At 40.9% G+C, this 22,710-nt stretch overlaps 1 protein-coding gene across 4 annotated transcripts in view; it reads left to right on the forward strand.

The window, feature by feature from the left end:
* The window catches only part of PTPRZ1 (protein tyrosine phosphatase receptor type Z1), a 354,695-nt gene that overhangs the window by 132,368 nt on the left and 199,617 nt on the right, over window positions 1–22,710 (forward strand). For all 4 annotated transcript variants that reach the window (XM_073573380.1, XM_073573381.1, XM_073573382.1 and 1 more), the window contains exon 5: window positions 1,464–1,559. In XM_073573380.1, coding sequence (XP_073429481.1) covers window positions 1,464–1,559 — 96 coding nt within the window. The remainder of the gene's footprint in view (window positions 1–1,463; window positions 1,560–22,710) is intronic.

Here is a 22,710-nt window from a genome sequence, read left to right on the forward strand (position 1 = left end):
CTCTGCCTGTACTCCACATTCTTGCGGCTCTGCCTGTGCTCTGCACTCCTGCGGTTCTGCTTTGATCTGCTTCTGCTGCTGCAGAACCTCTTGCTGCTAACTGCAGCTCCTCTCCGTCCGCAGCCTTGTGGTTTTTCTCCAGTGTGAACAGGTCCAAACCTGTTCCTTCATACCCATCTATATTTCCATCCTTCCTGCCCGAGTCCCTGTGCCTTCCCAGTCAGCTGTGCCTGCCTGCCTGCCAGTGTCTCAGCAATGCCTGTCTGCCAGTGTCTCGGCCATGACTGTCTGCCAGTGTCTTGGCTGTGCCCGCCTGCCAGTGTCTCAGCCGTGCTCACCTGTCTGTCTGCTAGTCGTGCCTGTCACCTGCACCTGTTATAGCATTCTGTTCCCCAGTGGGATCAGCAGCCACAGCCAGACACCACCCTGAAGTGGCACCTGGCAGCTACCTGCCACACAAGCCTGACCTCACCATCAGAGGCTCAAGTGAAGACCGTGGTAGCTGCATTAGTTACTCCCCTTCCAAGGTAGTCTGGTTTATGGCACAGTGGGTCGACAACTCCCTTGCTTGTGCCAGTCTGCCAAGGCGCGAGTGTGACACTATGTTGGCACACAGACAGAATCAGCAGCATAGAGGAAATTATACAACTATACTGAACAGTGTAGCTGTGAAGCTACCATTGGAATAAATTAGCTGTACCATCTTTTCATTTGCCACTCATTCTGCTCCTCTTTCCCCTTCTGCTCTAAATAGATTTCAATATGCTGGGTAACCTTACACCTTACTGTGCTGGCAGTCTTGTCTTGAGCAAAATGGATCTGAACAGGTTTTTTTTCACAGTGAATAATGAGTCCAGGAGGCCAGGGGATGGGAAGAGGTGGATTATAATTGGAGAAATAAGCATAGTTTTCTCACAATATATATTACAAAGTTTTTTATATTTGCTTATACCATTGATTTATGCAGTTTTTTGAAAGTACATTTCCTGTTGAATTTAAATGTAATATAGGTACTTTTTCAGGATAAAATATGTATTCCCTGCTATAAATATACAGCTAAAATGAAGAGAGAGAAATGATTGCACCTCGTCTATGGAATAATGTGGGAGGCACTTTATAAGAGATCGCTTTTCAATGCCTAAATTAAGGTCTATTGTTTGAGTAACAATGTTTGAGTTGAGTGTGAATATGGTTGGAATAGCAATAGTCAGGGAACATCTGTCAGTACATATAAGGTATAAAGAAAAGTAAAACATGTTCTTGATGTCACGCAAAAAGGCTAATGGACGTCCTTAGCAGGTACAGAATTATACATTAATCACTTTATTATGTAGGCTCCATACAGCTAGACATTTCTTGTTCGTAACTTGGTGTATGTACCTGTGTCATTATAACTATCAGTGACTAATGCGGAATGCATAATCACAGCTAACAGCTTTCTACCATTTCATCTCCGGTTATAGATGCAAATCCTCTCCTTTAATGACAACCAGTTTGAGAGTTTGGATGATGCCATAAAAGGAAACGGAAAACTGAAAGCTTTATCTGTTTTATTTAAGGTAAGAAGATTAATTATTTAGGTCTTGATGAGTACAGACCTATTTACAATGGATGTCAATTACCCTTAAAAATAATTTCCAAATGACCATTATGACAATTGCTAGGTCTTTAGTGCTCTCCGATATTGCTGCAGCTCTGCCTTTACAACATCAGAGATCTACAAGGGCACAGAAATTGGCTGGACTGGGAGGAAACAGTGCACCCCAGTGAGCTGGCCAGCTTCAGAGCAGTGCTTACAGATCTATTGTAAAAAGATTGTAAGCACTGTGCATATTTGGCCACCGCTGCTATGCTGCTCTGATGACCTGTTTACTAGGCAACGTGAACTAAATAAAAAAAAAAAGCAAAGATGCTTGTTTTTACAAGCAATTTAAATAATTGATATTAGGACTTTAAATGAAAATATTACTTGTAGCAACATTTAAAATCCATTTAATCTGGTATAAAGACCATCAGACTCAAACATTTCTAAACTCTGAATCACAAGGAGAAATTGCTTATAAAGTTTTAAAAAAATCCATGTTTTATTTCTTCTTTTATAATAGTACAAAAGTGCTCAGAACAACTTACTAAATGCCACCATATACAGTGGGTACGGAAAGTATTCAGACCCTTTTAAATTAACACTTTGTTTCATTGCAGCCATTTGGTAAATTCAAAAAAGTTCATTTTTTTCTCATTAATGTACACTCTGCACCCCATCTTCACTGAAAAAAGCCAGAAATGTAGAAATTTTTGCAAATTTATTGAAAAAGAAAAACTGAAACATTACATGGTCATAAGTATTCAGACCCTTTGCTCAGTATTGAGTAGAAACACCCTTTTGAGCTAGTACAGCCATGAGTCTTCTTGGGAATGATGCAACAAGTTTTTCACACTTAGATTTGGGGATCCATACCGCTTAGAATTATCACCAAAAAGTTATATATTCCTCTTATCAGACCAGAGAATCTTATTTCTCATAGTCTGGGAGTCCTTCATGTGTTTTTTAGAAAACTCTATGCAGGCTTTCATAACTTGCACTGAGGAGAGGCTTCTGTCGGGCCACTCTGCCATAAAGGCTTAACTGGTGGAGGGCTCCAGTGATAGTTGACTTTGTGGAATTTTCTCCCATAACCCTACTGCATCTGTGGAGCTCAGACACAGTTTTCTTGGGCTCTTCTTTACCTCTCTCACCAAGGCTCTTCTCCCACGATTGCTCAATTTGGCTGGACAGCCAGGTCTAGGAAGATTTCTGGTGGTCCCAAACTTCTTCCATTTAAGGATTATGGAGGCCACTGTGCTCAAAGGAACCTTGCATACTGCAAAAATTCTTTTGAATCCTTGGCCAGATGTGTGACTTGCCACAATTCTGTCTCTGAGCTCCTTATGCGGTTCATTTGACCTCATGATTCTCATTTGGTCTGACATGCACTGTGAGCTGTGTGTGCCTTTACAAATAAAGTTCTATCAGTTTAATTAAGCACAGCTGGACTGTGAGGTGGATACACTGAAGACCATATATGGAATAGACCTTACACGGACCTAACAGACTAATACAATGGCTGGCTACTGAGAAGCTGTGCAATGCCCTCTTCCTGCCTGCTACATGATCTTTTGTTTATACTAATAAAGTTCATTTCTGTGCCAGCTTTTGCAGAGAGCGGTGCACACATCTGACCCTATGTCCGATTTCTTTCTTCTATGCATGCACTTGGCTTATATTTATCAAGTCAGGGGCAGGCAATCACTAAGATCTCACCTTAAGAGATCACCCCAACATGAATACTTATGACCATGTGATATTTCAGTTTTTCTTTTTTAATAAATTTGCAAAAATTTCTACATTTCAGTTTTTTTTCTGTCAAGATGGAGTGCAGAGTGTATGTTAATGACAAAAAAATGAACTTTTTTGACCAAATGGCTGCAATGAAACAAAGAATGAAAAATTTAAAGAGGTCTGAATATTTTCTATACCCACTGTATATAAAACAGTATATATATGATAGATGGAGGCCCAATGCTATCGGATCGGGAGGGCGGTAGTGTCACGATGGGGGAAGGCTTTGCAGCGTTGAGAATCTCTCCCCCCATGTGTTCACCCCCCTATCCATTCTCTCTTTCCCCATGTGCTGACTTCTCCCGTCTGTGCTCTCTTCTTTGACCTGTCTACCCCATGTGCTATCCCCCTTGTCTGCTGTCTCTCTCCTTCCTGTGCTGTGTTCTCTCCTTGTTGCTGTCCCATTTGAGCTGTCTCCCCCCTGTGCTCTGTCTCTTTCACCCCTGTGTCTGACCCTGTACAGAACATACCACAGCTCCTGGGCAGGGGAGGAAGCAAAAGACAATACTGACATTACAGCAGGAGACCACAGGGGATGCATTTTGTGAAGTAAAATAATATTTAAAAACAGTCAGTAAATATTTTACCTCACAAAATGAATCCCCTGTGATCCCCTGCTGTAATGTCAGTATTGTCTTTTGCTTCCTCCTCTGCCCAGGAGATATGGTATGCTCCATACACGGTCAGACACAATCAATTTTTAAAATGAACTTTCGTTCGTTGGAAAACCCCTTTAATGTGACCGGCTTCCTCTGCCTGTAGGCACATCATGCATCTGTCGCCGGGATGAGCCGAATGATTCACTGCACTTGCGTGGAATTTGCGCAGGTGCAGTGCGACGGTGTTCCACTGGTGGTACCACACAAGAGACTGCGTGAGTGTGAGATTGTGTGCATGTGTGGTGCGACGGTGTTCCGCTGGTGGTACCGCGCAATAGGTTGGTACCAGCAGCAATTTCCATATTGAGACACCCATCAATTGGGTGTCCCAAATTGCGGTCGGTGAACTTCCTCCGCTTGGAATTCTGGGATACGGTGACATCTGGGCAGAACAGGAAATGAAAACATTACAAGGCAATTATATAAATAGATATTCTGATGTAGGCATCAGTTACACAGTCTTCCTCAAAAAGTACCAATCAGCATTTTCCTGAAACAAAATCTGATATAAACCATGCCTGTCAGCCATAAGCTAGTTCTCCTCTTGAATAAGGGTAGCCCCTCAGCGACACTAGAGCCTAACCCTTTTGTAAGACTATGTGGTATTTCAGTGGTTCTTTCTGCAAAATAGAAATAAAATCATAAAGATCCAAAGAAAGAAAATTATTTATGCTTAATCACACAACTCCAATTGCAAAAAGTTGGGATATTGTGTAAAATGTAGGGAAAACAAAAATGCAATGATTTGGAAATCTCTTGTAGCCATATTTTATTGAGAACAGAGCATACAACACAGAATTTCAAAGTGAGACATTTTTTCCATTTCATTTGAAAGAAATAATTCACCTAGAAATTGATGGCAGAAACACATCTGAAAAAGCTGTGGCAGGATTAACAAAAGGATGTAGTAAAAGTAAGTGTTACAAATGAAAACTAGCTGGAGGGTCAATTTTCAATCAAGTCACATGACTGTATGTAAAAATAGCCTGGTAGAGAGGCAGAGTCTCTCAGAAGCAAAGATGGTTAAAGGTTCATCACTCTCTGAATTGCATCTCAAATTTGTGAAAGTTTATGAAAAATGTTTCTCAATGTAAAATTGAGACTGAATATCCCACTCTCTGCAGTACATAATATTTTCTAAAGATTCAGTGACTCTGGAGAATTCCATATGCACATGGGACAAAGTTGATGGTCAATATTGGATACTTGTGATCTATAGCGCCATAGGTGTCACTTCATTAATAGCAGGCATGATTGAGTTGTGCAAATCACTTTATGGCTTCTTGAATACTTTTGAATACCATTGACTGCAAACATAGTATGCCATGCAATCCACAAATGCAAGTTAATTCTTTATCATGCAAAGAACAAGCCATATACCATCATATCCTCTCTGCGTCAAAGCTCAATTAAAATGACCTGAGGCAACATGGAAAGCTGTTTTGTGGTCAGATAAATCAATATTTAAAATTCTTTAATTCTTTATGGAAACTAATGCGTTATGTTCCGCAAACTCAATAGAAGAGCCATCCAGATTTTATCGGCACATAGTTCAAAATCCTACATCTCTGATTACATAGGCTGTTATTAGTGCCTATGGCATAAGCAGTTCTTGAAAAGAACTATCAATGTAAAAGTTTTTGAACAGCAAATGCTCTCATCCAGACAAGGTCTATTTCATGGAATGCTTTTCAGCAGGACAATGCTAAATCATATACTGCATCCTTCACAACAAATTGGCTTTGCAGAAGGATTCGGGGAATGAACTGCAGTCCAAACCTCCAACAGATAGCATTTGGCACATTATAAAATGGCAAAGAAGATCCAGGACTGTTGGGCAGTTAGAATCCTACATCAAAAAAGAAAGGGATTATATATTCCCTCCCAAAACGTCAGCATTTGGTCTTCTCGATTTCCAGACATTTGCAGACTGTTGTAAAAAGAACGTGTGCTGCACAATAGTAGACATAGCCGTGTCCCAACTTTTTGAGACGTGTTGCGCTATTTTTGTGCTCCTGATATGTTTTCTATATTATGCTATAAATAAAATATGGATGTAAGATATTTTCAAATCATGTCACTTTTATTTTATTAAAATATGGCACAACTTCCCAATTTTTTTTGGACTTGGGGATGTACAAAACAATTACCTGTAGAGAAGTATCTATTGGGTTTAAAATGGTGTTGCCAGATGGAAATTGAAAGTTGCATGCTTTGCCAACAAGTTTTGGAGTGTTTACCCCTCATCAGTGCATAGATTTAAAACATCTGCATGCATTCTATTCTGCAATTATGTTCTAAACTGTAGTAGAGCAGCTGGAAGTGATCGTGCAGCTATGGGAGAGGGGAGCAGGCTATGAGGCATCGCCGAGCTCTGCATAAAGAAGACACAGGCGATTTATTACCATCTGTTCTGCCTTCTTCCACGTATGACACTGTGTGGATTCCAGCATACGGCTAAACCCTTCATCCACTCCCTGTAAAAAGACTGTATGGGTGCTTAAGTCTATATTTATCGAGATGATGTGAACAACAATGGTAGATGATAATGGATGATATAGTTGAGGAGATTGGTGAGCACAATAGTGGATGAGATCGGGTAAAAACTATAAAGAAACAGTACAGTATGTAAGTACTGTCAGATAACAACACAGCAATAATACACGGTGCTATTATAACAGTAAAGGCAATGATAAAGAGTGTTGTTATATCAATAGCAGGCATTATTACAGAGGCTGAGTAATACAACACACAATGCTGTGAAAAGAGATATCTAAGCAAACTTAGGCTGCCAGCATTGCATTACCTTGTACAGAAATGCATCTAAACTACATACAGTGTAAGAGCATTACAAAGAGCTGGAAATACATTGCACATATCACGGGGGCTGCATTATGGCTCACTTCACACAGATACATAGCAGAACATATAACTGTATTAAACCCTCACTGGAATCCGCTTTCCAGGAGCAATGATTTTGCAGAGAGCAAGACTCATGTGAGTATCTCTGAGATCTGGGAGAAAATAGCTACAAGCTTCCAAGCCAGGGAAACCTGAAGGGGCGGTTCTAAACAGAACAACTATTAACCCCGTCATGACCCAGCCAATTTTGACCTTAATGACCTGGCCATTTATTGCAATTCTGACCAGTGTCCCTTTATGAGGTAATAACTCAGGAACGCTTCAATGGATCCTAGCGATTTTGAGATTGTTTTTTTGTGACATATTGAGCTTCATGTTAGTGATAAATTTAGGTCGATAATTTTTGCGTTTATTTGTGAAAAAATAGAAATTTGGCAAAAATTTTGAAAATGTCGCAATTTTCACATTTTGAATTTTTATTCTGTTAAACCAGAGAGTTATGTGACACAAAATAGTTAATAAATAACATTTCCCACATGTCTACTTTACATAAGCACAATTGTGGAAACAATTTTTTTTTTTTGTTAGGCAGTTATAAGGTTTAACCCCTTAATGACTGCCGATATGCCTTTTAATGGCGGTAATTAAGTGTACTTAAACCTCAGCGCCGTTAATTCACGGCGCTGTGGAGAAAGTGAATAGCACCCCCCAGTGTCGGATTTTCTCCGGGGTCTTGGCTGCCGGGGGTAGCCAAGACCCCAGAGAACATGAATCGGTCGGTTTTTACCGACTCTGCTTTTGCGATCGCCGTTATTAACCCTATAACGGCGACCGCAAAAAAAAAAGCCGCGATTTTACATTTAATTTCTCTTTCCTCTGATGTGATCAGTTTTCCATTAGGGTTAGGGCTAGGGTTAGGGTTGGGCTCGGGTTAGGGCTAGGGTTAGAATTAGGGTTAGGGCGAACTGGATTAGGGTTAGGATTAGGGATTAGGGTTGGGATTAGGGTTAGGGGTATGTTGGGTATAGGGTTGGAGCAAGAATTGAGGGGGTTTCCACTATTTACCAACTTTGGGGGTCTAAAAATTGGGTCTAAAAAATCACTTTTGTGTAAATAAAAGACTTTTTATTTTCACGGCTCTGCGTTTATAAACTTTTGGGAAGCGCTTGGGGGTTCAAAGTGCTCAACACACATCTAGATAAGTTCCTTAATGGGTCTAGTTTCCAAAATGGGGTCACTTGTTGGAGGTTTCCACTGTTTAGGCCCATCAGGGGCTCTGCAAACGCAGCATGATGCCCGCAGACCATTCCATCAAAGTCTGCATTCCAAAATGGCACTCCTTCCCTTCCAAGCTCTCCCATGCGCCAAAACAGTGGTTCCCCCCCCACATAAGGGGTATCAGCATACTCAGGACAAATTGCACAATAACTGTGGGGTATGATTTCTCCTGTTGCCCTTGTAAAAATAAATATTTTGGGGGCGAAAATATCATTTTTGTGGAAAAAAAATGGATTTCTTATTTTCACGGCTCTACGTTATAAACTTCTGTGAAGCACTTGAAGGTTCAAAGTGCTCACCACACATCTAGATAAGTTCCTTGGGGGGTCTAGTTTCCAAAATAGGGTCACTTGTTGGAGGTTTCCACTGTTTAGGCACATTAAGGGCTCTACGAACGCAACATGGCACCCGATCTCAATTCCAGCCAGTTCTGCGTTGAAAAAGTCAAACGGTGCACAATCTCTTGCGAGCTCTGCCGTGTGCTGAAAACGTGGTTTACCCCCACATATGGGGTATCGGCGTATTCAGGAGAAATTGTACACCAAATTTTGTGGTTGATTTTCTCTTTTAACACTTGTGAAAATAAAAAAATTGGTTCTGAAATAAATTTTTTGCAAAAAAAAGTTAAATGTTAATTTTTTCCTTCCACATTGCTTTTGTTCCTGTGAAGCACTTAAAGGGTTAATAAACTTCTTGAATGTGGTTTTGAGCACCTTGAGGGGTCTAGTTTTTAGAATGGTGCCACTTTTGGGTATTTTCTGTCATGTACACCCCTCAAAATGACTTTAAATATGATGTGGTCCCTAAAAAGAAAATGGTTTTGTAAATTTTGTTGTAAAAATGAGAAATCGCTGTTCAACTTTTAACCCTTATAACTTCCTAAAAAAAAAAAAAAAATTTTGCTTCCAAAATTGTGGTGATGTAAAGTAGACATGTGGGAAATGTTATTTATTAAGAAATTTTTGTGACACATCTCTCTGATTTAAGGGCATAAAAATTTAAAGTTTTAAAATTGCAAAATTTTCAAAAATTTCGCCATATTTCTGTTTTTTTCATAAATAAACACAAGACTTATCGAAGAAATTTTACCACTAACATGAAGTACAATATGTCACGAAAAAACAGTCTCCGAATCAGCAGGATCCATTAAAGCGTTCCAGAGTTATAACCTCATAAAGGGACAGTGGTCAGAATTGTAAAAATTGGCCTGGTCATTAAGCTGCAAACTGGCTCTGTCGCTAAGGGGTTAAAAGTTGACAAGCGATTTCTCATTTTTACAATAAAATTTACAAAACCTTTTTTAGGGATCACATCACATTTGAAGTCACGTTGAGTGGTCTATATGGCAGAAAATACCCAAAAGTGACACCATTCTAAAAACTGCACCCCTCAAGATACTCAAAACTACAATCAAGAAGATTATTAACCCTTCAGGTGCTTCACAGGAACTAAAGCAACATGGAAGGAAAAAATGGACATTTTCCAACAAAAAATTTATTTTAGCATCAATTTTTTCATTTTCACGTGGACAACAGGATAAAATGGATCCTAAAATTTGTTGGGCAATTTCTCCTGAGTTCACGGATACCTCATATGTGGTCATAAACCACTGTTTGGGCTCATAGCAGGGCTCAGAAGAGAAGGAGCGCCATTTGACTTTTTGAATGGAAAATGTGCTTGAATGTTTAGCAGTTGCCATGTCGCGTTTGGAGAGCTCTTGTGTGCTTAAACATTGGAGCTCCCCCACAAGTGACCCCATTTTGGAAACTAGACCCCCAAGGAACTTATATAAATGTGGGTTGAGCACTTTGAACCCCCCCCAGGTGCTTCACAAATTGATCCGTAAAAAAACTACTTTTTTTTCACAAATTTTCTTTTAGCCTCAGCTTTTTTCATTTTCACATGGGCAACAGGGTAAATAGATCTTAAAATTTGTTTTGTAATTTCTCCTGAGTACACTGATACTTCATATGTAGTCATAAACCACTGTTTGGGCGTTCGAAAGGGAAGGAGCGCCATTTGACTTTTTGAATGGAAAATTGGCTTCAATCGTTAGCGGACACCATGTCGCGTATGGAGAGCCCCTGTGTGCCTAAACAGTAGAAATCCCCCACAATTGACCCCATTTTGGAATCTAGACCCCCCCAAAGAAACTTATCTAGGTGTGTGGTGAGCACTTTGAACCCAGAAGTGCTTCACAGAAGTTTATAACGCAGAGCCATGAAAATAAAAAATCATTTTTTTCCACAAAAATATTTTAGCCCCCAATTTTTTATTTTCCCAAGGGTAACAGGAGAAATTAGACCCCCAAAGTTGTTGTGCAATTTTCACTGAGTACGCTGATACCCCATATGTTGGGGTAAACCACTGTTTGGGCACATGTCGGCGTTTGGAAGGGAGGGAGCACCGTTTTGACTTTTATAACACAAAATTGGCTGGAATCAATGGTGGCGCCATGTCACATTTGGAGACCCCCTGATGTGCCTAAACAGTGGAAACCCTTCAATTCTAACTCCAACCCTAACACCAACACATCCCTAACCCTAATCCCAATCCTAACCATAACCCTAATCCCAACCCTAACCCCAACACACCCCTAATTCCAACTCTAACCCTAACTCCAACTCTAACCCTAATTCTAACCCTAATTCTAACCCTAATAGAAAAAAAAAATATTTTATTTACCTATGGGGGTGATAGGGGGGGTGATTTTACTATTTTTTTATTTTGATCGCTGTGATGGGATCTATCAAAATGATCAAAATGAATGAATGGAATCTGCCGCCATTTTAGAAGATGGCGGCGCCCATCACCAATGGCGGCAAAAGAAGAAAAAAGGGCCCAGCATATAAAGCGTACACCCAAGGCAATAAAGTATGTGACCAATACATATAAATTTTATTGAGAGACAAACAGGTATACAGAATAAAAACATTTAAAAAGGAAGACACCCCCCCCCCAAATGTCCCAAACAGATCTAATAATAAATGCTGATAGGCAAAGACCACTTACCAAAATGAACATAATAATACATAGGGCATGACCCAAAAACCCCGAATCTGGGCGTCCCCAGAGAAATATAGCTATTTACTCAAAATATTTATAGATGGACCAAAAGGTACTATAAGCAAGGTGACCATCCATTATAAGAATAGAGGGGATATCATACCGACACTCACTCCGGAAGACCCCATAAGATTTGAGGAGCCCTGTAAATAGCCCTGATATAGGAGGGAGCAGGAAACCATCCAATATGAGGATGGTTAGGAGATCTAGACCCAAATAGAATATTGAGGGCAAGAAAAGAAAAAAATGGAGATAAATGCCACAGTATATAGTAGAAAGTAAATAAATGGTCACCATAAAGAGTAGTCCAAAATGGAACGTCGGGGGTCAGGTCGTCAAGAAAAGGTGGTCCCGGGACAGGGGAGGTGTGGGGAACCCATCACCGATGGCAGCGGGACACTGGGACTCGGGGGGGTAATCAGAAGGCGGGGGGAGCAGAGGGAAGGGGAGGGGGAGCAGATGCTGACGGCGGCTGCTGCCCCCAAAAGCCTTTTATGTTTCAATGGGGGCGGTACAATATTTAAATAAATGAAAAGTAACTTAATTAAATAGTTAGAAAAATAAATAATAAAAAAAGCCACTACCAATCTAAATAATTGCTAAAAGCACCACCCCGTAAAAAAAAATGTTCTCGATATCCAAGAATAATTATTACAGAAAAGGGGAACAAATTTTAAAATGCGTTTATTTTTTTGTAATCAAAAAGGACCACTAAAAGAAAAATAAAGAAACATATTTCCTTTATTTTCTCACCATAGTTGCCTGATATTGGCAAAAAAGTGTGAGAAGAAATATTAAACCGCCTGTACAAAAAACACGAAAATGTGCCATGTGAGGAACCGGAGTAAATGTCCCGGTCTTGGACTAGTTAATGAATGCACTGCCATTCATGCAAAATACCACAACTGAAGCAACAAAGCCAAGATAATAGATCATTCAACAAGTAGGTACAAGGGTTCTACCCAGTGCTCTCCAATAGCAGCCTCTAAATAAAAATTAAAAAAAATGCATAATTGTGTGAAGAAAAAAAATTACATATGTGTACACTAGAAGAATTATCCACCTTCGACTGTTCTATTTGGCATAACTGTTTGTTTGTGTGTGGTTAAAAACATTGTTTGCTACTGATATGAAGCCAATATGTTGGTCCTCAAGAGATCAAACCCAGTGTAAAACATTCTGAACTGTTTGATTTACCTGAGTGACAAGTGTCAGGCAGATTGGTCCAGTCTTATTGCTTCTTTTGTTTGTTTGGTAAATATATAGAGAACTGTAGGTTCTTAAAAGTTGAAACTTGGTTTAAAATGTTTGGATTTACCTGTATGACAAATTTGGTGCAGATTGGTTTCATCATTTCATTGTAAATTATTATTTGCTTTTGTATTCTTTTTTTTTGGACTAGAAAGTTCAGAAACGTTAGATCCTTAAGAACTACAACTTAGTTTAACCCCTTAATCCCATATGACGTACTATCCCGTCCATGTGCCCTGGGACTTAATTCCCAGGGACGGGATAGTACGTCATAGCAATCAGCGGCGCCCACGTGGTGAGCGCCTCTGATCGCGGCCGGGTGTCAGCTAATTATCACAGCTGACACCCGGCACAATGTGTCAGGGGCGGTCACGGACCGCCCCCGACACATTAACCCCTTGCACACCGCGGTCAAACACGATCGCGGTGTACCGGGGTTAAAGGGAAGCATCGGCAGGGAGGGGGCTCCCTCCGTGCTTCCCTGAGCCCCCCACAGCAGCGCAATGTGCAGCGCTGCTGTGGGGGTCTCTTTCCCTACAGGTCCCCGGATCCAAGATGGCGACAGGGATCATCGGGGGCCTGTAGGGAGCTGACTTCCTCAGTGCCTGCAAAGCACAGGCATGAGGAAGTCTGCTTCTATGCCTGTGACAGATCGCTGATCTGTCACAGTGATCTGTGACAGGATAGTGATGTCCCCCCTGGGACAACCTAATAAAGTTAAAAAAAAAAAAAAAAAAAAAAGTGTAAAAATAATTCTAAAAAAATCGCTAAATAAATTAGAAAAAAAAAAAAATTTCCCAATAAATTCATTTTTTGGAAATAAAAAAGAAAAAAACAATAAAAGTACACGTATTTGGTCCGTAACGACCTGCCCTATAAAACTGTCCCATTAGTTAACCCCTTTAGCGAACCACTTAAAAAATGAAAATAAAAAACGAAGCAAAAAATAATGATTTATTATCATACTGCCGAACAAAAAGTGCAATAACGCGCGATCAAAAAGGCACATATAAATATCCATGGTACCGCTGAAAACGTCATCTTGTCCCGCAAAAAACGAGCCACCACACAGCGTCATCAGCAAAAAAATAAAAAAGTTATAGCTCGCAGAATAAAGCGATGCAAAAATAATTATTTTTTTATATAAAATTGTTTTCTTTGCATAAAACCGCCAAAACATTAAAAAACGACCTAAATGAGGTATCGCTGTAAACATACTGACCCGAAGAATAAAAGCGCTTTATAAATTTTACCGCACGCGGAACGGTGTAAACGCACCCCCCAGAAGAAATTCATGAAATGCTGGTTTTTGTTCATTCTGCGTCCCAAAAATCGGAATAAAAAGCGATCAAAAAATGTCACATGCCCGAAAATGGTAGCAATAAAAACTTTAACTCGTTCTGCAAAAAATAAGACCTCACATGACTCGGTGGGTCAAAATATGGAAAAATTATAGCTCTCAATATGTGGTGATGCAAAAGCTATTTTTACAATAAAAAGCGTCTTTTAGCGTGTGACAGCTGCCAAAAATAAAAACCCACCATAAAAAGTAAATTAAACCCCCCGTTATCACCCCCTTAGTTAGGGAAAAATAATAAAATAAAAAAAAATGTATTTATTTCCATTTTCCCATTAGGGTTAGGGCTAGGGTTAGGGCTGAGATTAAGGTTAGGGGTGTGTTGGGGTTAGGGTTGGAGTTAGAATTGGGGGTTTCCACTGTTTGGGCACATCAGGTGCTCTCCAAATGCAACATGGCGTCGGATCTCAATTCCAGCCAATTCTGCGTTGAAAAAGTCAAATGGTGCTCCTTCCCTTTCAAGCTCTGCCATGCGCCCAAACAGTGTTTTACCACCACATATGGGGTATCAGCCTACTCAAGACAAATTGCAAAACAACTTTTGGGGTCCAATTTCTCCTGTTGCCCTTAGGAAAATAAAAAATTGGCAAAAATATCATTTTTGTGGAAAAAAATGATTTTTTTATTTTCACGCCCGGGCGTTATAAACTTCTGTGAAGCACTTGGGGGTTCAAAGTGCTCACCACACATCTAGATAAGTTCCTTAGGGGGTCTAGTTTCCAAAATGGGGTCACTTGTGGGGGGTTTCAACTGTTTAGGTACATCAGGGGCTCTCCAAAAGCAACATGACACCCACAGACCATTCCATCAAAGTCTGCATTCCAAAACGTCACTACTTCCCTTCCGAGCCCTGACGTGTGCCCATACAGTAGTTTTCTCCCATATCCGCGTACTCAGGACAAATTGGACAACTTTTGGGGTCCAATTTCTCCTGGTACCCTTGGGAAAATAAAAAAAATTGACTAAAAGATCATGTTTGTGGAAAAACGATTTTTTTATTTTCACACCCAGGCATTATAAACTTCTGTGAAGCACTGGGGGGTTCAAAGTTCTCACCACACATCTAGATAAGTTCCCTGGGGGGTCTAGTTTCCAAAATGGTGTCATTTGTGGGGGGTTTCCACTGTTTTGGTACATCAAGGGTTTTCCAATCACGACATGGTGTCCGATCTCAATTCCAGCCAAAAACGTCAAATGGCGCTGCTTACCTTCCGAGCTCTGCCATGCGCCCAAATAGTGGTTTACCCCCACATGTGGGGTATCAGTGTACTCAGGATAAATTGCACAATAACTTTTAGGGTCCTGTTACCCTTGGGAAAATAAAAATTGGGGGTGTACGTTATAAACTTCTGTGAAGCCCTTGTGGGTTCAAAGTTCTCACCACATATCTAGATAAGTTCCTTGGGGGGTCTAGTTTCCAAAATGGGGTCACTTGTGGGGGGGTTTCCACTGTTTAGGTACATCAGGAGCTCTCCAAACGCGACATGGCGTCCGATCTGAATTCCAACCAATTTTGCATTGAAAAACTCAAATGGCGCTCCTTCCCTTCTGAGCTCTGCCATGCGCCGAAACAGTGGTTCCCCCCCACATATCAGGTATCAGCGTACTCAGGACAAATTGCACAATAACTTTTGCAGTCCAGTTTCTCCTGTTACCCTTGGTAAAATAAAAAAAATTGAACCTGAAGTATTTTTTTGTGGAAAAAAAGTTAAATGTTCATTTTTTTTTTTAAATATTCAAAAAATTCCTGTGACTCACCTAAAGGGTTAATAAACTTCTTGAATGTGAGCACGATAAGGGGTGCAGTTTTTAGAATGGTGTCACTTTTGAGTATTTTCTATCATATAGACCCCGCAAAGTGTCTTCAAATGTGATGTGGTCCGTAAAAATAAAATGGTGTTGCAAAATCGCTGGTCAATTTTTAACCCTTATAACTTCCTAACAAAAAAAAATTTTGGTTCCAAAATTGTGCTGATGTAAAGTAAATATGTGGGAAATGTTACTTGGCAAGTTTTTTTGTGTGCCATATCTCTGTGATTTAAGGGCCTAAAAATTCAAAGTTGGAAAATTGCAAAATTTTAAAAAATTTTGCCAAATTTCCATTTTTTCACAAATAAACAAGTTATTTGAATGAAATTTTACCACTACCATGAAGAAAAATATGTCACAAGAAAACAGTGTCAGAATCACCAGTATCCATGGAAGCATTTCAGAGTTATTACCTCATAAAGGGACAGTGGTCAGAATTGTAAAAATTGGCCCGGTCATGAACGTGCAAACCACCCTTGGGGCTTAAGGGGTTAAAACCATTTGAACTGAATGATTTATCTGTGTGGCAAATTGGTCCACTCGCATGTTATATGGTGGCAACATATGTATATACAGCAGGTGAAATAAGTACTGAACACTTCACCAATTTTGTAAGTAAATACATTTCTAAAAGTGCTATTGGTATGAGATTCTCCCCAGATATTGGTAACAACTCATCCAATCCACGCAGGCAAAGGAATCTAATCATAGATATTCATAAATTAAGTTATATGTAATATTAAGAAATTACACAGGGAAAAAGTATTGAACACAGTTACTGAAATTGAATTAATACTTCGTACAAAAGCCCTTGTTGGTGATATCAGCTTCAAGACGCCTCCTGTATGGAGAAATTAGTCTTAGGCATTACTCAGGTGTGATTTTGGCCCATTCTTCCACACAAACACTTTTCAAATCCTTAAGGTTCTGGTGGCTCCTTCTATGAACTCTGAGGTTAAGTTCCTTCCATACATTTTCTATTGGATTCAGATCTGGTTTTTGGCTGCGCCTTTCTACCAGCTTTATTTTCTTTCTCTGAAATCAGTTGAGAGTTTCCTTGGTGGTGTGTATGGGATCATTGTCTTGCTAAAATGTCCACCGTCACTTCATCTTCATCAAACTGGTAGATGGCAGCAGATTGGAATGTTTCTCCGGTACTTGTAGCTCCACCAGCCTGCTTAGTATATAAGGGGCTGGGCTTTCATGGTTAGTCAGAGAGCTGGGCGTGTCTGGCTAACCACACACCTCCCATCAATGGGTGTGTCTCATACGATATAATGAGACTGTAGTTTGGTCATATGGTCTCTGTTTTGGAAGGTCCCGCAAGAGAACAGGTTTCCTGAAAAGCACATGGTCCAAGAACAGTGGTCCAAGTTGCTGTTTTCAGATGAAAGTAAATTTTGCAATACATTTGGAAATCAAGGTGTCAGAGTCTGGAGGAAGAGTGGAGAGGCACACAATCCAAGTTACTTGAGGTTTAGTGTGAAGTTTCTACAATCAGTGATGGTTTGGGGAGCCATGTCATCTGCTGGTGTAGGTCCACTGTGTTTTATCAAGACCAAAGTCAGTGCAGCCGTCTACCAGGAAATTTTAGAGCATTTCATGCTTCCCTCTGCTGACAAGCTTTTTGGAGATGGAAATTTCATTCTCCAGCAGGACTTGGCACCTGTCCACACTGCCAAAAGTACTAAGGCTGAGTTCACACGTGGCGTTTTTTTTTGCGTTTCCGCGGCGGTTTTAACAGCGCGATTTTGCCGCGAAAACGCAAAAAATAAGCATCCCATGCATTCCTATGGGATTCCGCAATGCTGTGCTAATGCTGCGGTTTTTACAGCGGCAGAATCGCTTCGTGGTAAAAACCGCAGCATGCTCATTAATTTGCGGAATCGCGGCGATCCCGCACCCATAGGAATGCATTGTTCTGCTTACTTTCCGCATGTGGCTGTGCCCACCATGCGGAAAGTAAGCGGAACATTTGCGGATGGTACCCACGGTCCGGAGGAGAGGAGACTGTCCTCCGGGCTTTGGGTACCATATCCCTGTAAAAAATAGAAGTTAAAATAAAAAATATTGTTATTCTCACCTTCCGGCGTCCCGCGCAGTCTTCCTGCTTCTCTTCACGCTCTCGTTCCCAGTAGTCCTTTGCGAAAATGCCCGCGATGGCGTCCGTTTTCGCGGGATCGCGAAGTCTCGTGGTCATTCGCGCGACGTCATTGCGAATTACCGCGAGACATCGCGATCCCGCGAGAACGGACGTCATCGCGGGCATTTTCGCAAAGGACTACTGGGAACGGATTCGCGGGACGTCGGAAGGTAAGAATAACACCATTTTTCTTTTTTGTACATTCTATCTTTTACTACTGATGCTTAGTAGGCGGCCTCAGTAGTAAAAAGTTGGTCACACTCGTCAAACACTATGTTTGTCGAGTGTGAGCAACCTGTCAATCAGTTCTCCAAGCGATGCTACAGATCGCTTGGAAAACGCTAGCATTTTGCAAGCTAAATACGCTTGCAAAATGCTAGTTTTTCCACGGGAAAATCGCGGTAATTTAAAATGCGATTTTCCCGCGGAATGGAATTCCGGAATTCTCGCGGTAATTTCCGCGAGAGTTCCGGTACGTGTGCACTTAGCTTAATACCTGGTTTAAAAACCACAGTATCACTGTGCTTGATTGGCCAGCACACTCGGCATTTACTGTGCATACATTTCAGTAGGACAACATTTCGGATTTTAAAATCATTTTTCAAGCTGGTGTTATAAAGTATTCTAATATACTGAGATAATGACTTTTGGGTTTTCATTGGCTGTAAGCCATAGTCATCAACATTAACAGAAATAAACACTTGAAATAGATCCCTCTGTTTGTAATGACTCTATATAATATGAGTTTCACTTATTGTATTGAAGAATTTAAATAAATTAACTTTTTGATGATATTCTAATTTTGTGAGAAGCTCCTGTATATACAGTATTACCTCTATTTTGTATCATAGTATCAAACTAGCACGTCTGATGTTAATGGGTCATACAAGTAGTAAACACACTCTTCTGTAGAATTCAAGTTAGAATAAAAGTAGCCCGGGGACATATACCTGAATAACAGGCTGATGTTCAAACAATATGGTCTAGAAAAAGCTGCTGAAACTTGAGAACTTGTTTAGACCCAGATGAAAGGCAGACTTCAACATTTACTGCACATTAGTACTCCCAAGTGCGTGACTATTATGAGAGATATCACTTGGCAACAATGTTGCTTCCTGTAACTGGTAAGACAATCCTCCAATCTTACTGTACAGTGTGTTATGACAGAGTTGTTCATTAAGTCAGACTCCTCATGAATGACTGATCAATGGTCTAAAAACTGACACATATGAGAAGGCTTGTGTCACCAGCAGCGCATCACAAATCTTATACAGAGTGAAATGTAGATGGTGGCAGATCATGAAGTCTATGAGGTACAGTTTCAGCAAGTTGCTGCAGAGCAGAATGTTTGTGAAGTAAATCGCCAGCCAATAGCTGCTGAGGAAGAGGTATGTGAGGTAATCCTTCAGCCAATAGCTGCAGAGGAAGAGGTATGTGAGGTAATTCTTCAGCCAATAGCTGCAGAGGAAGAGGTATGTGAGGTAATTCTTCAGCCAATAGCTCTAGAGTAGGACTTCTGTGAAGTAAAACTTCAGTCTGTAGTTGCAGAGCAGAAAGTTGTTGAAGTACAGTATTTGCAGCCAATATCTGCAGTGTACAAGCTTGTGAATTACATATTCAACCATTAATAGCAGGAAGTCTGTGGGGTAAAACTCCAACCAATTGTTGTGTAGCAGGAAGTATGTGAGGAAAAACCCTAGCCAATGGCTACATAGCAGAAAGTCTGTGAATTCAATCTCCAGCCAATAGCTGCATAGCAGACATTCTGTGTCGTATATCTCGAGCCAATGGCTGCACAGCAGACAGTCTGTGGGGTATATGTCCAGCCAATAGTTGCATAGCAGATATTCTGTGGGGTATATCTCCAGCCAGTAGCTGCATAGCAGACAGTCTGTGGGGTATATGTCCAGCCAATAGCTGCATAGCAGACATTATGTGGGGTATATCTTGAGCCAATGGCTGCATAGCAGACAGTCTGTGGGGAATATCTCAAGTCAATGGCTGCATAGCAGACAGTCTGTGGAATATATCTTGAGCCAATGGCTGCATAGCAGACAGTCTGTGAAGTATATCTTGAGCCAATCGCTGCATAGCAGACAGTCTGTGGGGTATATCTCCAGCCAGTGGCTGCATAGCAGACAGTCTGTGGGGTATATCTCCAGCCAATGGATGCATAGCAGACAGTCTGTCGGGTATATGTGGGGTATATCTCCAGCCAGTGGCTGCATAGCAGACAGTCTGTGGGGTATATGTGGGGTTTATCTCCAGCCAATGGCTGCACAGCAGACAGTCTGTGGGGTATATGTCCAGCCAATAGTTGCATAGCAGACATTCTGTGGGGTATATCTCCAGCCAATAGCTGCATAGCAGACAGTCTGTGGGGTATATGTCCAGCCAATAGCTGCATAGCAGACATTATGTGGGGTATATCTTGAGCCAGTGGCTGCATAGCAGACAGTCTGTGGGGAATATCTCAAGTCAATGGCTGCATAGCAGACAGTCTGTGGGGTATATATCCAGCCAGTGGCTGCATAGCAGACAGTCTGTGGGGTATATCTCCAGCCAAAATCTGCATAGCAGACAGTCTGTGGGGTATATCTCCAGCCAATGGATGCATAGCAGACAGTCTGTGGGGTATATGTGGGGTATATCTCCAGCCAGTGGCTGCATAGCAGACAGTCTGTGGGGCATATCTCCAGACAGTCTGTGGGGTATATCTCCAGCCAATAGCTGCATAGCAGACAGTCTGTGGGGTATATCTCCAGCCAATAGCTGCATAGCAGACAGTCTGTGGGGTATATCTCCAGCCAATGGATGCATAGCAGACAGTCTGTGGGGTATATCTCCAGCCAGTGGCTGCATAGCAGACAGTCTGTGGGGTATATCTCCAGCCAATGGATGCATAGCAGACAGTCTGTGGGGCATATCTCCAGACAGTATGTGGGGTATATCTCCAGCCAATAGCTGCATAGCAGACAGTCTGTGAAGTAAATCAGACATGTGTGATTTTATAGGGTGACCAGTACCTATAGGGTACAGAACTTGGAAACTTGCAGTTGGGCAAGAAGAAAAAAATAATTTTCTGCCATGGGATGTTGCATAATGCTGACTGCTACATTGCATGCATTATTTCAATTTGACCAGAGCTTTATTTTAGATTGGCAACTACACATCATGCCCATATTAGATTCTTTCTTTCAAAAAGGGTCAGTGATCAAAACTTGTCATGAGATAATAATAAGATAACAGCAAATTTAATTTTCATGAAAACAATAACATTAATAAAAGAAAATATGATCTTGGTGTGATCTACTGGTTTTACTAATACAAAGCAATATTCTCAAAATAATGATAGAATCTTATTTCGTACACACACAAAAATGCTGACAAATATTCCTTAGCTAAGAATCACAGTAGTTTTATTAATATAATTAATTACCATAAATTGAAATTGTTAGAAACTAGACTCAGATATGAGCAAATAGATTAGGCCGGAGTCACACTAACCTGCGCAAAATACGGTCAATATTTTACATGCGTAATACGGATGAATGGCCCCTAAACAGTGCTCCGTATGTCATCCGTAATCAAGGTGTGGTCGCGTATTTTGCGCATGTCAGCATCCGTATGTAATCCGTATGGCATCCGTATGTGAGATTTTCTCGCAGGCTTGCAAAATGGACATATAATGGAGCCCTATGACAGTTTTAATAAAGAAATGAAAGAATAGATATAGACACATAGAATGCATATATATTGATATATAATGTATTCTATGTGTCTATATCTATTCTTTCTTTCTTTATTAAACCTGTCAGTGTGAGTTTACTGTATAGCGCACTGAATTGCCGGCTTTGCTAAAAGACACCGGGTGCGTATTTCTCGCAAGTCACGTGTGGTCTGTGTGTAATCCGTATTTTTTGCGCACCCATAGACTTGCATTGGCGTACTACGGGCGTAGTACGCTGACAATCGCAGCATGCTGCAATTGGCACGGAGTGTAGAAGACGCCCGAGAAATATACGGCTGGTGCGAGGGACCCGTAGAGAATCATTGGTCCGTGTCTAATGCGTGCTTTTAGCGCCTCTCACTTGGCCGTATTCCTCGCCATTGTGACCCCGGCCTTAGAACGACACTGATCTGGTGTCCAGTTCGGTTCTCCATTGCCACTGGACCACTTTTACACAAGCAATTCCCTGTGCAGCATGCTGGGCACCTCTCCTGGTACTGTGCTCCTGCCTAGAGTCAAACTACCCTAGTCCTTCCATTTTGGTCCTTCTTGGTGGTCTGACTGGAGTATTTTTTATTTGGTGACATTTTGGGCGTCTATTTAGGTGTCAGTGGTGCTCAGGATGCTAGGCGGAGGATTGCAGAAGCTATCTGTAGTCTGGTCAGCAGAACCGCCATGGTTCTGCTGACTAGGAAGGACCAAACTTGATACTGAACCATGGCATTGTGAAATCTTTTTGCTCATCTGTAAGTAGAACATTTCATATTACACTAATTGCTTACATAAGAAGTAGCAATACATGCCCCATAGCAAAAAGCACAGTAAATTGAGATTATATAGACTTTGCTAGGATTCCATAGCAAACAAATATGTCAGGTCAAAATTCTTAGAGGTCAATTTATCAAACAGTTTGAACGAACCAGAAACTTGCAACATTTTTAAGCACTCATTGAAAAGTGGACAGAGCTTGAAAAATTCTTACTACTTCATCATAATTTACACCACAAAAGTGGCATAATTCAAGAAATGTGCTCTATGTTATTGATGCTGTCAATAAATTAAGTGGTGCATATCTATTAATGAATTTGGAGCATCTTGCTTCAGCCCACCCTGGATCAAGACACAACTTTTTACATCTAATGAGAGAAAGGGAATGATGTTTTAATTGGATTGCAG

Source organism: Dendrobates tinctorius, unplaced genomic scaffold (genome assembly GCF_039654945.1).
Source record: "Dendrobates tinctorius isolate UK_male_01 unplaced genomic scaffold, ASM3965494v1 ptg000035l, whole genome shotgun sequence".
NCBI lineage: Eukaryota > Metazoa > Chordata > Amphibia > Anura > Dendrobatidae > Dendrobates > Dendrobates tinctorius.